Below are 15,604 nucleotides of genomic sequence, written 5' to 3'. Positions count from 1 at the left end.
GAATAGAACAGGGCAGAAACCGGAAACTTCATTTCATGGAGGATTTCGGGATTGCGACATTTGTTTTAGTTCCAGATCAGGACGAAACCTGAAGATTTCAAAATGATCCACGAAAGAAAATACCAAAAACAATTCATTTAAGATTGACCGAAACTTTCCATTTTGACAAAACTGAAATGTCTTGATCTATCCAAAATGAAATTTTCTGTTTTGTTTCCATTTTGATTTTTTTAATTCTATCGTATAAATTACAATACATTACATAACTTGAAATGAAAAGTCATTTTGAAAGGAAAAATCAAAATGTTTCATTCCAAAAATGTCAAAAACAGGACATTTCAACACTGTTGGAGCTTTTCCACACACACACACACACACACACACACACACACACACACACACACACACACACACATTCTTGTTCTGAAACAAAATTTCAGCGAAATCTATGTGATTTTGCAAAGCATTTTCATTTTGACAGACCTGCATTTTCCAATGGAAAACTGCTCCATCACAATTTTCCCAACCAGCTCCAGGTTAGAGTCTACTGCATGCTGCAAAAGGCTGCCAGAATTCTTGCTCTGGCATCTATTGCAGCACCAGGAAGAGAATGGCAGGTCCCTGCCTGGAACCAACGTGTAGAATATGAATTTCTGTGGGGGTGGGGGGTGGAGGTAGTCATTCTTCAGGGTGGGCTTCAGGGTTTCAACCCTGGCCAGGCTCTGTCTGAGTTTGGGCAAAGAGGCAGGTGGCTGAATATAGAATGCCATGTGTTTGTGTGTCTGTTCCCACTCATCATCACCAATTGCCTCAACAGGTGTTTGAGAAAGATGACTGACGTTCTGCCTATAAACACCAGGGAGGGAGGGGGACCATTCAGAGTGGTCCAAGAAGATGGATGTGGAGGGAGGTAGAACTAAGGTTAATGAGAGTGAACGAAGCAAAGAAAAATTCTGAACGGAATACCAAGAAATGCTTCTTTCTTTCCATCTCCATACATACCACTCTATCTAGCTGCCTCGCTATCAGTTCTATGCTAATGCCATCCCTGTAGTATTTGATCACCTGGCATGTTGCTTAAATTGGCATAGCAAGGTCCCCATGGGGTCTCCTGGTCTCCTCCCTTCTCTGGTCATAAGAAACTTGGCTTGAGTTGAGGGTTTTTTTGGAGGGAGGGTAGGCAGCTGTTGTAAATGTCACTTTGGTTATTTGGTGGATCAGAGCCTGGATTGGCCAAAACACCTGTGGAAGTTGATCCTCACAGCCAGATCCCCTCCACTGAGGAAGTCTAGTGGCAAGATCTTAGCAGTCTGCCAAAGGAAGTGGTGGAAGGCCCCCCTCTCATCCCCACCCCTGTTGCTGGATGCATTTAAAACTAGACCGTACAGAAGTACTAGAGAATATTCTACCATGGAGCATTCCACCCCAGCAGAAGGTAGCTGAGAAGAGAAAGAGGCGTGTCCAATTCAGGTACTCTTTATTCAAACCTCCTCCCTTCTTCTCTTTCCCATCTCACCTGCAGGACCAGAGGGCTGTAACCTGTTTATCTACCATCTGCCCCAGGAGTTTGGGGATGCTGAGCTGATGCAGATGTTCCTGCCTTTCGGTAATGTCATCTCCTCGAAAGTGTTTGTGGATCGGGCGACAAACCAAAGTAAATGCTTTGGTGGGTAAAGATAACAAAACAATTAGATTCATCCAGGAAAGGGCTTTCTCTGAACACTTTGCCTTTCGAACTGCTTTCTCTTTGCTTACGTTTTTTGATTTCTCGATTTACTTCTGTCGATACTTTTTTCTCCCTTCCCCCTCCCCTTAATCGTCTCATGCTCAGAACTGTGTGCACTGCTCAGAGACAAAGGTTTGGAAGGTTGCTAGCAGATGGACGTTCCGGCTGCTGGCTACAGGGGAGAAAAATCCCCAAAACAAGCGTTTGGAGAGAAGCCGGTGGGGTCGGGGGATGGGTTTGTGGCAGTGTGGTTGGTCAGGGGAGAAAGTATAAGGCCCAGGGGGAGGAAAATCAGACAGTGGGGGAAAGAAAGGCTCTTTGGGCCAGATCACCAGCTGATGTAATGCATTAGACTGCAGGGGAGCCATGCTGATTTCTCTCCGCTAAAGATCTGACCTTCTGAATGTAAGCCACTAAGAGAGGTCTGCTTCAAGGCCCTGCCAGCAGGCAGACGTGAGATCTGTGTTTGAATTCTCTGCAGGATCTCCCCTCCCCATCTCAAATTCTTATCATGCTGCTGTAAATGTCACACTCACTCCACTGCTGTTGTGGGGCAGAGCGGGACCCTGTCCACGTTCATCCATGTACCTCTCCTCACCAGTTCCCCTCCCTCTGAACTGCAGTTTCCCGGGGTGGTGGGTGTCTCTCGGGGTGCACTTTCTCTCTGATGTCCCCGTGCTCACCACTGGGATCTGCCATGTGGTTCCTGCCATCCCTTGCTCTTTGCACACATGCCCTTTAAGAGGTGCAGTGGGGCAAATTATATTTTTTAATTGCCCTGACTCAGAGGATTCTCTGCCAGCTGCTGGTCTGGAGCCAGCTTCTGGGGGATCCCTCCACATATCAGACTTTTATTTTCTTTTGGTTTTGATGCTTCTGTCAATCTCCACACCATGTCTCCCTTGCCCGTTCCCTCCCTGGTCTCCTCCACCTTTCCCCCTCAGACAACCCTTCCAACTTCTCGTGGCCGGTTTTCCACTGGAAATCAGCGCCATGCTGAAAGCAGTCAGCTGGCTTGGATTGACTAGCCACCAGGAGTTCTTGGCCCCAACAGCTGCTGGTCTATACAGTTCTTCCTGTCCATCCAGAGAGCATCTGAATGTGACTTTGGACAGACCACTGAGCTCCTCATAATGGGCAGGAACACAGAGTTTGTCTCAGCCAGCAATTGTCATCTTCACGCCCTTCTGCTCTCATTAACTCTTGGGCACTGAGCGTGGAGGGGCCCAGTATGAGGATTCATCTTGGGGGATTTCAAATAAGCGTTACACTTGTGACTCAGTCCCAGCCCCTTCTCGTTTACAGCCCCAGTGGTGTCCTGCCCAAATGGGAGGACCATCCTACTTCTAGGTGTAAATGATAGATAACACGCTGATGGTATCCATAGCGTGGGACAGTCAAGTTGGAGCTTCTGGCAGTGAAATGGCTGTCTCCACGTTCTTCTTTGTAGAGAACTAATGGACCTGGTTCTCCTCCTACAGACAGAGGTGTAAAGCAGAGGGAACTCAGTTGATGTTAATGGAGGTGTGGCAGTGGAGTAAGGGAGATGAGAATCAGGCTCAGTGAGGTGGGAGGATCATCTGGGGGCTAGAGTGCTGGGTTCAGATTTCTCTCTGTTCTCTTCTCATCTCTAATCTGTCCTGGCCTTGTGATTTAGTCACCAAACTGTAACATGGGGATAGTCACACACCCCGAGCTCATGTGCCGGTATTCATTGATATTTATGCAGTGCTTGGAGATCCTTGGATGAAAAAGATGACAGCTGCAATGTAATAGGAGGAGAATGCAAATATTTATTTACTGTATGTTATAGAGCGGATGAAACCTAAAACAACAACCCATTTAGCAATCCACTGGGGTAGTAACCACCAAAATACTTGTGGGTAACGAGGTTATCCCAACCTCTAAGTAAAAGGGTCCCACGCAGGTGTTTAGTCCCCAAGTTCAGCAAAAAACAAGGAGAGAAGCTTGGTAACTTCATTTAGGCTCTCAGAACCCGATTCTCAGCTCCAGACAATGCTGGGGCCCATGGCATAAGTTAGAACATCCTCTCTGAATTGAGCTTGGCTGCCTATGTAGCTAAGGGGGCCATTCTAGTAGCCAGAGATAGCCAAAACATAGAGGGATTTTCACCATTCCCTAGGCCTTGCCCCTTAGCCCCGGAACTAGGGGTATGACAGTGGCATACAGCAATTGCATTTGGTCTGTACCACATGGGGTTCCCCCCTACATATAAGGAATTCCCAGTTTGCCAAATCTGCCAGTTTTACAGCAACGCAAAAGTACAGAGAATCAGGTCCTCAGTCTATTTGCTGCTTTCAGTGGGCCTAGAGCTGGACCACGTTTTTCATTCAACGTTTTTTTTTTTCAACACAGCATTGCTTTTCCTACAGGAAATGTCCAATTTTGATTATATTTGATTGAAAAATTCTTGATTTTCTGACAGAACATTTCACTTTTCAGATACCAAAAGCAAAAGCAAAACAAGTCAATGTATGCATTTTGTTTTGTTTGTTTGTTTCCAACAAGAGCCCAAAAACTTTTGTAGAAAAAAATTCATCTAAGTGTTGTCATGGGAACAAAACGCATTTCCCAAACAGCTCTGCTAAGTGCTTACTTGCTGGTGGGGAAAACTGCAGCATGGAGAGTGCTGGTCAGAAACAGTTGTGAGTTGCCTTGGTACATGGTGATAAATACCTCGTACAACCCACGCTGTTCTTGCAAGATGGAGAATTTGCTTCCGTGCTTATAGTGCTGCCAAACCTGGTAATTTATTGTGAGTCTCAGAATATTGGGTGCTTTTCTTAAAGTTCCAGCTCCTGGAGGCATGTGATTAGGAATGTCTCCACTTTCTTTTTTTAAAAATAAGTTTTTGTCCTCATAGTTGCAGAGAAAAGCTTGAAAACATAACCACAGCAGGCATAATAAAAAAGAATTCATAAGTTATTTTTAACAGTATCATGATTGTAAGCCAACCTCTTGATTTTTGAATGTTTGGGGTTGGCAGTGCTGCTGGTCTCTGATTTGCAGTTTGCTGTTACACAGATATGGGAGTAGTGAGTATTCAGATATGATCATTAGAAATGGTTGAAAAAGGACAATTATTTTGCACAGAAATTTTTTTGTTTTTTATACTTCCTGAGAATTTTTTTTTTTTTACTTTTTCATAAAATAAAAAAACAAAACATTTTTCAAAAATTGTTTCCAGTAAAAGAAAGAATGAAAGAAAGATTAGTATTTAAAAAATCTTTTTTAGGTTAAATAAAATTTTAGTTTTTTAGATTTTTTTTATGCCAAAAACTGATGTATTTTACTTAAAAATCAAACTGAAAAATTAAAATTTCAATTTAATTTGCATGTTGATGTGTTGATTTATCTCCATATCTCAGCGATGCCCACTCCATGCCCTGTTTTTTACCCTGTGTTTTTACAAGCCATAGAGTGGCTGTGCAGAGGGTTTAACTTTATAGTTCAGGATGCTATGCCTAGACTCAACATTTCTCCCATAGTATCCACTTGCATTAAATTGCAGCAGCTTCGTGCTCTTTACCATGCACCATGCAAAAACATGCCTGCACAAGTCTCAGTTGTGTTTTTCCAGCAGGACTCTAGAGTTCTATATGGGATCATTAGATCATCCATCCATCCCTTTTTAACTTGCCCTTCCATACTTCTTATGGTGCAATAGAGAAGAAGACACCTTTCCCTGTGAATGAGGACGTTCTCATATCTTCACTTATAATAAAAATATGATTCTGCTGGGACCAGATCAAACAAATAATAATAAACACTCAGTGCTTATATGACAAAAGTGTCGTTCCTCAATCTGGTCACAAAAATTGAAATTGAGACCAATGTTTTTTTTTAAATTGTGCATGAAAAAATATCCTGTTTTAACCAGTTTATAGAATGGTTAAACGTATCAAAAAATCAAAATTTTGATGAAACTTTAAGAAAAAGTTTCCAGAAAAATCAACAATTTCTTTTCATTTCTCAACCAGCTCTAGTTATCCTTGCTGTAAGATCCTGCAGTATTTTTCACAAGGTTTGGCATAGAAGAGGCAAATCTGTCATCATCTCTCTGAGTAGTATACGTATGTTGCACTCTAAAGATGCACAGTGATGCACAGGATGTAAAAGAACTGAACGAAGAGCAGACCTCCTGCCCCGAGTAGCTTAGAATTTCACAGAACACTGGGCAGTGGGAGGGTTATACGGTGGGAGTGGATCCCGGTGATGGCTGACATGCTGCATGCAACATTAGGGTCATCAGCAGCTGCTTCTTTTTCTCAAGGGCAATTGGTGAAAATTAGTTGAGAGGCTGATCCGAGTGTTCGATGTGGGCTGGCAGAAGGGACGATGTTGGGAATAGGGAGAGGAGACAAAGTGAGAAGCAGGGAACCTGTATCAAACAAGTGAAATGCATCTCAGAAGATCAGACATGCACCAGGATTTGTTCAGGCCATTGGATCTTTTTCTAAAAGCTGTGCTTTAGTTCAAAGAAGAATTAATTCCGAGAAGTCCTACGGCTTGTGTTATAGAAGAGGTCAGACTAGATGATCACAGTGAACCCTTCTGGCCTTATAATCTATGAATAAGAAACACTAGACAGCAGTTTACATCTTTTTCATAGATTCACAGAAGCTAGAGATTGACGTGCCCTTAGGGTGCCTCACCTGTCACCCAGGGGAATCAGTGCACAGTGTACATTCTTCAGTACTTAGGCCTGAAAGCACAAAAGGAGTTAGGTGCCCAAGTCCTTGTTTTATGCTCCTACGTTCCAGTTTCAGGACCACAGTGGTGCATAAAACTCCCACTGAAATCCTGTAGGTGCCTAAACTCAATTGCCACCTAAGTTTTTGCAGTAAAAGCTCCCTAGGTACCTATGTTTCTGCTTCTGAGCATGCACGCAGCAGCATACCTGTCGATATCCAGGGGCCTAACTCCCCCCTAAAAGCGATTCACAAACCGGGGGAAAATAGACGTTCAGCTACCTACCAGGTCGGGCCCCTCAGGTGAAGTCACACAAAACAGCTGGGGCAAATTACAGGAGAAGGAAGAAGACTTCCCTTATATAAACTTCCCTTATAAAGTTTGCAGGTGATACCAGGCAGGGAGAAATTGCAAGCGGTTTGGAGGACAGGATTAGAACTCAAAATAATCGTAACAAACTGGAGAAATGGTCTGAAATAAATAGGAGGAATTCAGTTAGGACAAATGCAAAGCACTCCACTTAGGAAGGAACAATCAACTGCACAAATGCAAAATGGGAAATGACTGCCTAGGAAGGAGTACTGCAGAAAAGGATTATGAGGTCACAATGGATCACAAACTGAATGAGTCAACAGTGTGACACTGTTTCAAAAAATGCAAACATCATTCTGGGATGTATTAGCAGGAGTGTTATAAGCAAGACACAAGAATTAATTCTTCCGCTCTACTCCGTGCTGATAAAGCCTCATCTGGAGTTTTGGGGTTTTTTTAGTCAGGAGAGGAGACGACCGAGAGGGGCATGATAACAGTCTTCAAGTATGTAAAAGGTTGTTATAAAGAGGAGTGTGATAAATTGTTCTCCTTATCCACTGAGCACAGGACAGGAAGTAATGGGCTTAAATTGCAGCAAGGGAGATTTAGGTTAGACATTAGGAAAAACTTCCTAACTGTCAGGGTAGTTAAGCACTGGAACAAATTACCTAGGGGAGGCTGTCGAATCTCCATCATTGGAGGTTTTAAAGAACAGGTTAGACAAACACCTGTCAGGGATGATCTAGATCATACTTAGTCCTGCCTCAGAGCAGGGAACTGGATTAGATGACCTACTGAGGTCACTTCCAGTTGTACATTTCTATAACATTTAGCCTAGTGGTTAGTTTACTCAGTTAAGATGTGGAAGACCCCTGGTTCAAATCCTCCCTCCACCTAAGCAGGAAGAAGGGATTTGAACAGGGATCTGCTATATTTCAGGTGAGTGCCTAGCCCCGGGTTATTGGGTATTCTGATGGGGGAGGGCCTCTCTCAATGTCTCCTGATGAAGCTCTTCCATTGTGGATAAATAGAGTTATTGGAGCAGGGGGGGAAATGATGCTGGATCTCTCACATCAATATGCATTTTAATACAGCTAAATGTAAATGTATACATTGAGGAACAAAGACTGTAGGCCACACTTACAGGATGGGGACTCTATCCCGGGAAGCAGTACTCTGAAAAAGCTTTGGGGGTCACGTCATGGAGTGTAAGGCCAAATGGGACCAGCAGCTCACGGAGTGTGACCTCTTGCATATCACAGGCCACCAACCCCACCCAGCACCCACACACTAAACCCAACAAACAAAGGTGGCTAATCAGTCATGGTGGACAATCAGCTGAACATGAGCTCCCTGGGTGATGCGAAGGGCAACAGGGCTAATGCAATCCTTGGATGTTTAAAGAGGGAAATCTCAAGTATAAGTAGATAGGTTATTTTACCTCTGTACGTGGCACTTGTGCGACCACTGCTGGAATCCTGTGTCCCACTCTGGTGCCCACAATTCAGGAAGGATGTTGATAAATTGGTGAGGTTCAGAGAAGAGCCACAAGAATCATTAAAGGATTAGAAAACAAACCTTTATAGTGATAGACTCACGGAGTTCAGTCTATTGAGCTTAACAAAGAGAAGGGTAAAGGGTGACTTGATTACAATCTCTAAGTACCTACATGGGAAACAAAACATTAGATAATGGGCACTTCAGGCTACCAGAGAAAGGTATTACATGATCCAGTGGCTGGAAGTTGAAGCTAGACAAATTCAGACTGGAAATAAGGTGTCAATTTTTTGACAGTGAGAGTAATTAACCATCGGAACAATTTACCAAGAGTCTTGATAGGTTCTCTGTCACTGGGAATTTTAAAATTAAGATTGGATGTTTTTCTAAACGATTTGCTGTAGGAATTTACGTTCAGGGAAGTTCTATGGCCTGTGTTCTTCAGGAGATTGGACTAGATGATCATAATTGGCCATTCTATCCTTGGAATCTCTCAGTGTGAGTGAGTGTTCTAGCCACCAGGTTACACAGTCACTCTCATGTTTGTGCTGCCTTTCTCCCTCACTCTCCTTCAAAAAGTCATTTGGGCTAGAGAGAGAGAGAGAGAGAGCTCACAAACATGAGAATCACCCTGCAGCCAATGGTGGGTAGACCATTCCCCAGGATGTGGGAGGTCCATGAAGCAGCTCCTCTGCTCCAATGACTCTTTAATTATTTATCCATGCCGTTTCAACAGGAGTGTTTGAGGGAGCCCTTCATCAGACTATCCCAGAGCCCAGTGGTTAGGGTAGTCACTTGAGTAGTAGCAGAGTCCAGTTCAAATCCCTTCTCCCTCTCAGGTGGAGGGGGGACTTGAACCAGGGGTCTTCCACATCCCTGGTGAATGCCCTATGCACTGGGCTAAAAGTTTTGGGAGTGGTCCCCAGTGGCTTCCTGCAAAATTGGCATAGGCGCCTAACTCTAAAGAAGGTTCACAGCTAGGAATTGCAAGCAGAGCTAGGAATTCCCACTGCCTTCTTTAGGTGGCTCCCTGCCTAGCATGCTGGTATTTTTTGTGAATCCCATTCTAAGGCTCTTGCCTCTCCCCAGCCATTGCTGGGTACTGAACTCTGGCTATGTGACAAGTGATTTCCCAGGCGCCCAAAAGTTAGGCATTGTGACGCTCAGCGAAACTCCTGACACCTAAATCCTTTTGTGCATTCAGGCCTTAGCCCAGTCAATATGTGTCCGTTCTCAAACGACAGGGACCTCTATTGCTTTCCCTAGGAGGTAGGTAGGGATCATTAAATAGAGCAAGATGGATTCCTCGTTACAAAAGGCTTGCAGTCTAGCAAGAGAAAGGATAGTTTAGTGCTTAGCATGCTGCTCTGGGACTCAGGACAGTTGGCTTCAATGACCTTTTCTGCCAAAGACAAGGTGTGCTTCCTGGAGCAAATAATTCAGGGCTGGATTCATAAAGGGACTTAGGCGTGGCAGTGCCTAACTCCTGGGCATCCTGACGCCTATTGAATTCAGAGCCCTGAGTTAGGTGGCCAGGCTCCCCACACAGCCCCTGGGGAGAGTTAGGTGCCTAAGGGTATGTCTGCACTTCGAGCTGGGAGTGTAATTCCCAGGTTGAGGCGACATACCCATGCTAGCTCTGATCAAGGCAGCGTGCTAAAATAGAATGCAGCTGTGGCAATGGGAGGGACTAGCCACCCCAAGTACATACCCATCTCAGATGGTAGGCCTGTACATGGGCCAGTAACCCCTACCACAGCTCCACTCTGTTGTTAGCACTCTAGCTCGATCAGAGCTAATGCAGGTATGTCTCCTTCTGCTGGGAATTAACTCCACAGTTCAAAGTGTAGACGTACCCGAAGAAAGGGTTTCTCAGAAGGCAGAAAGCTGGGCAGGGAACTCCCTACGGGTATGTCTACACTGTAGTTAGACACCCATGGCTGGCCAGTGCCAACTGACTTGGGCTCTCAGGGCTCAGGCTATGGGGCTGCTCAATTGCTGTGTAGCCATTTGGGCTCAGGCTAGAGCCTGGGCTCTAGGATCCTGTGAGGTGGGAGAGCCCCAGAGCTCGGGCTGTAGCCTGAGCCCAAATGGCTGCACTGCAGTGAAACAGCCCCTTAGCCTGAGCCCCGCGAGCCCAAGTCAGCTGGCACAGGCCAGCCACAGGTGTCTAACTACAGAGTAAATATACCCTAAACTGGCAAGGAGTGAGCTGCAAAGGAAAGGCCCAGATCTCCAAAGGTATTTAGGTGCCTAATTCCCACTAATCTGGGCTTCTAGGCACCTGATGGGCCAGAGGGAGGCACCTATCTCTGCTCAAGACTCTCAGCCCTGAACCGTCTCCTGGCATTAGGTGCCTGAGCCAGGTCAGCCCTTGCTTATGAAAAACCAGAGAAGGAAAGAGAGGCCCACCCCACAGCACCGCAGAGCTCACTTAAGGGATCAGGCCCTGCTGGGGAGATAGGCAGGGAGATGCCTAGTGTGAGAATCCTTCTGGGACTTCAGCTTGAGAATGGGCTCTGAGGAGCTCTTTAGGAGTGGGTTGGCATCAGGACCTAGGCAGCTTTGCACATGCCCAGTGGTGGAAACAGAGGCAGGTCCTGGGTTAGGCAGCAGAGGTTTTGAGACTGACACTGGAAGTGGATGCTGGATTAGGCACCTAAAGTCACAGTTAGGTGCCTGAATCCCTTTGTGAATCTGGCCCTTAGTTTCTCTGTGCCTCAGTTCTCCATCTGTAAGATAGGGATAATAGCACAGTACTACCTCACAAGGGTGTTGGGCGGATAAATACACGACACTCAGATACTATGGTAATGGGGGGTCACATTAATACTGATAGATCTACAAGGCATGAGCAATACAGCTCAGGTGGGGCAGCTGGGGAGAGACTGTAGGTTATAAAAACAGTGGGACACTGTTACAAAGGAGCGGCATGATTGAGGACGCAAAGCCAATCGTAGGTAAGGAGATGGGATTCAGAAGGCAGTAAGGGCAGCAGGGTTGACAGGAATGAGAGGAGAATAGCAGGAAATGCTGAGAAATGCTATGGATGATGATTGTGAGTTGGAAGCCTTCAGCCCTCTGTCTGTCTTGGCCCGCACATCCAGGCCATCTCCTGCCATTTTCCCCTCCATTACATTTCTAAGATCTTGTCCTTTCTTTCTCTCCAGGCATCTAGGTCTTCCCTCATTATCTTCCCTCTGGAGCGCTGCAGTCTGCTCCTCAATACCCACATCTCTCCCAGCTCCTGTCCACACGAAACTCAGCTGTTAGGGCCTACCTTTCGCCCGTTGCCATCACTACATCAGCCTCTATTTCAGTCCCTCCTGCAGCTCTGTGTTTTCCATCCGATCAAGCTCAAGTGTCTTTACTTTGCCCTAAAGGCCCTTCACACTTCTGCCCTTCCAACTGACCCATCTCTGTCTCCTGTCTCCTCATTCCCCCCACCCCACAGCAGCCTCCAACCATCACCGGCCTTCTTCTTTTACAGTCACCTTCAATCTTCATGCTTTTCCCCATGCTGCTTTTCACTCATGGAACACCATTCATAAATAGTCACTGGCCTTTCCATTCTTAAGACCCATGTCCACTGTGAAGCCTAAAAAAAATTGGCCAATTCTTGATATGTAGACTCAGGGGCACACAGGGTGTGCTGATATTTATTTACTTATTTTGATATATGTATGTATGTGTTGTGGGGAAGAGTGTATATGAAGAGATGCTATATGTTGGTATATAGTACATACTGGCCCGACTCATAAAGTTCATTCCAGTTCCAAAGATATTATTGGTTCAAGTAGTAATTCCCCATTTTAGTATATGGAATATATAAGGATGCCCAATGTGTGTGTATATTATAATAATTAATGTAGATAGCACCTCCACCAGTAGATGGTGCTATATCATGATTTTACTAAGCCAAAGTCTTGTATGTTATTATGTGTGTTGATCTGATCTTGGGGGTAAGCAGGAAGTTCAGTCTTGCCTTTATATACCGGAGTTGGTCCTTGCAGTGTCCCAATAAATCCCTGTGATTCTACAAGTGAGTATTACAACTGGTGGCAGTGGCTTCCAGACGTCAAAAGCATTTTTGCTTGAGAAGGAATTTACCAGTCATGCAGATGAGACCAGAATCTGTGAGCACTTGACAGACTTTAAGCAATCGCTCTCTGTGAATAAAATGGACTGATGAGGAAGCAGCACAGTACCTAGCAGTGGTTCTGGATGGTGATGCCAAAGCATTTTACCAGCAGTTTCCCAGTACAGATTGTGGATCTTATACACAGTTGTGCAAACACTTATAGGACTGCTATGAGAGGGGATTGGCCCTTTTGAAATACCGGAAGGAATGGCAAGTCAGGAGTGGCTGGAAGGGGAACCCACGCATAGTTATTTGTGCGAATTAAGGAGACTGTTTCATAGGGTTTTCCCTGTCTGGGAGATGGCTTGAGTGAAGCAGAACCTGCAGCGCTGAATCTGGAACTATGCCCGGCGGCAAGCCATGAGAGAATCCTAGGTAAAACCTCAGTTTATAAATGCTTTAGAAGTGTAGAATCATAGGACTAGAAGAGACCTCGAGAAGTCATCTAGTCCAGTCCCCTGAACTCATGGCAGGACTAAGTATTATCTAGACCATCCCTGACAAGTGTTTGTCTAACCTGCTCTTAAAAATCTCCAATGATGGAGATTCCTCAACCTCCCTGGCAATTTATTCCAGTGCTTCACCACCCTGACAGTTAGGAAGTTTTTCCTAATGTCCAACCTAAACCTCCCTTGCTGCAATTTAAGCCCCTTGCTTCTTGTCCTATCCTCAAAGGTTAAGAAGAACAATTTTTCTCCCTCCTCCTTGTATCAACCTTTTATGTACTTGAAAACTGTTTTCATGTCCCCTCTCAATCTTCTCTTCTCCAGACTAAACAAACCGAATTTTTTCAATCTTCCCTCATAGGTCATGTTTTCTAGACCTTTAATCATTTTTTGTTGCTCTTCTCTGGACTTTCTCCAATTTGTCCACATCTTTACTGAAATGTGGTGCCCAGTTGAGGCCTAATCAGCATGGAGTAGAGTGGAAGAATTACTTCTCATGTCTTGCTTACAACGCTCCTGCTAATGCATCCCAGAATGATGTTCGCTTTTTTTTTGCAACATTGTTACACTATTGACTCATATTTAGCTTGTGGTCCACTATGACCCCTATATCCCTTTTGCAGTACTCCTTCCTAGTCAGTCATTTCCCATTTTGCAGGTGTGCAACTGATTGTTCCTTCCTAAGTGGAGTACTTTGCATTTGCCCTTATTGAATTTCATCCTATTTACTTCAGACCGTTGCTCCAGTTTGTCCAGATAATTTTGAATTATAATCCTATCCTCCAAAGTACTTGCAACCACTTCCAGCTTGGTATTGTCTGCAAACTTTATAAGTGTACTCTCTATGCCACTATCTCAACCATTGATGAAGATATTGAACAGCTTCATGTAGCTTCATAACCTCCTGGTGAAGGAGGGTAATGTACTATGGACCAGGTTATATACAGTGTTCAAAATGTGGAAGCAGAAATTGGGGTTTCCTGAAAGGTATCAGCTGTTAATTCCCAGCCTCAGGGTGATTCCTTTATACCAGATGCAGCACTTCAAAAAATGATAGCTAGTGAAGTGGCTAAAAAATTGGAGGAGACCCAAGTGCAAGTTATTCACAGGCGACCGATGGTCAGAAGAGTGTTTCCTGAGTGGGTCCCAAGCCAGATGACATTTGCAGGTGATGCTGAGAGGAGCCGTCACTGAAGAAGGATTTGCCTGAGGAGAGGGAAGCCACTAGAAGTTGCTGAAGCAGTAGGGCCACAATCAGCAACTATTATAATGGCCAATGTAAAGAACTACCTGTTAATCTGGGTCTGGAGACATCGACAGCCAGAAGAACCACAATGCTGTTGGACTCAGGATCTGAGATAAGTCTGATCCATGGTGAACACCCAGTGCTGAAGAGAAGAAGGGAGAAGGGGAAGAAAATTTGTACTGCAGAAATTAAATTAGTGACTACTAATAATCAGCCACCGCTGACATCAGGAGAAATCCAGCTCCCTCTGAATTTGGGGTCTCTGCATCCTGAGAGGATTTTTTGTTGTGGTGACCAGTATTTCTAGTGCTGTTGTACTGGGAGTGGATTTCATTTGAGAGCATCACAAGAAGTCCTGGGGTGTTGTGATGGGGCGTGTGCTGGCCCATACGGGGTTATTCAAACCCCAGGGAGGCTGCGAGGAGCAGCCAATCAGGGCCGGGCTTGCCCATATTAGAAGGGCTGCAGAGCAGAGCAGCTTCAGTCATTCCCTGGAGCTCGAGGAGGGAGGAGGACTGGCTGCCTGGCAGGCTGAAGGCAGCAAGCACCCTGGACATAGCGGTACTGCAGGAAGAGACCCGAGGAGCTAAAGGCAGCTCCTGGGTGGCTGCAGGGATTTGCAGGGATTTGCCCGAGGCAAGGGCAAAGAGGGTGCTGGGGCTCCAGAGAAATAGCCCAGGGAAATCTACTGAGGAGTCAGAGGGGGTGCCTCAAGCAGCAGCCATCTACAGGGTCCCTGGGCTGGGAAGTGGAGTAGTCGGCGGGCCCGTTTTCCCTCCCTTCTGCCCGCACTCACCACTGAGGAAGTGGCTGGACTAAGGGACTGCGATATTCCCTCAGAAGGGGGGAGCATAGAGTGTGGCACAGATGGAGGACTGTGTCACTGAAGAGGACGCCGCAGTCCTGGGAGTGATAGGGCTTCTAGAGTAGAAGTGACTGCGGCGAGGCGCCACCAGAAGAGGGCGCACTGGCAAGAAGAGCTCGTTCCCATGACAGCCAGCAGGAGGCGCCAGAGTGGTGAGTCGCACCCCGTCGCAGGTGTCAGTAGAGCACACTTTTCCCTGGACAATATTCAGATACCCTTGCAGGAGGTGAGTAGGAGGAAGTGTGGACTCTGGGAAGCAATTTTGGGGGCCTTAGAGGTGTCTCTACCGTGCCTTCAGGATGACAGAGATGAACTGCCCCCAGTGGTCTCTCAGAATAAATTTATGGTGAAGCCGGGTCATCATGCAATAATACTCCTAAGGATAAAGGACAGCTGTGGTGAACCTATAGGAGTGTTTGAAGCTACAAATATGCAGTCAGGATGGCTGTGTAGCAGAACTCTGTTTCAAGCTGGACCAAAGAGGGAGTTCTGGGGTAAGACCAATTAATGTGACTGACCAGGAAGTTCAATTAGTGAAAAATCAGACCATGGGGAGAGTGTAACTGGTGTCTCAAAGCCTTTCAGAGGGACAGAGATCAAGAGCTGTGAAGCAGCCCAATCAGTAAAAGAGCTGGGAATTGACTTGACAGAAGCAGCC

The 15,604-nt window shown here is 45.6% G+C and overlaps 1 protein-coding gene across 11 annotated transcripts in view; it reads left to right on the top strand.

Moving 5' to 3' along the window:
• CELF4 (CUGBP Elav-like family member 4) overlaps positions 1-15,604 on the top strand; it is an 868,113-nt gene that overhangs the window by 790,740 nt on the left and 61,769 nt on the right. For 7 of the 11 annotated variants that reach the window (XR_012639468.1, XR_012639467.1, XM_074952294.1 and 4 more), the window contains exon 11: positions 1,523-1,666. Coding sequence is in view for 9 of the 11 variants with exons in the window: in XM_074952294.1 (XP_074808395.1) it covers positions 1,523-1,666 (144 nt within the window). In the remaining 2 variants the exon portion in view is untranslated. The remainder of the gene's footprint in view (positions 1-1,522; positions 1,667-15,604) is intronic. The other 4 variants (XM_074952298.1, XM_074952299.1, XM_074952300.1 and 1 more) reach the window with 1 other exon arrangement.

The sequence above is a fragment of the Natator depressus genome, chromosome 5 (assembly GCF_965152275.1).
Source record: "Natator depressus isolate rNatDep1 chromosome 5, rNatDep2.hap1, whole genome shotgun sequence".
Lineage (NCBI taxonomy): Eukaryota > Metazoa > Chordata > Testudines > Cheloniidae > Natator > Natator depressus.
Note: the sequence above shows the minus strand (reverse complement) of the source record. Positions and strands in the feature narration are given on the sequence as shown.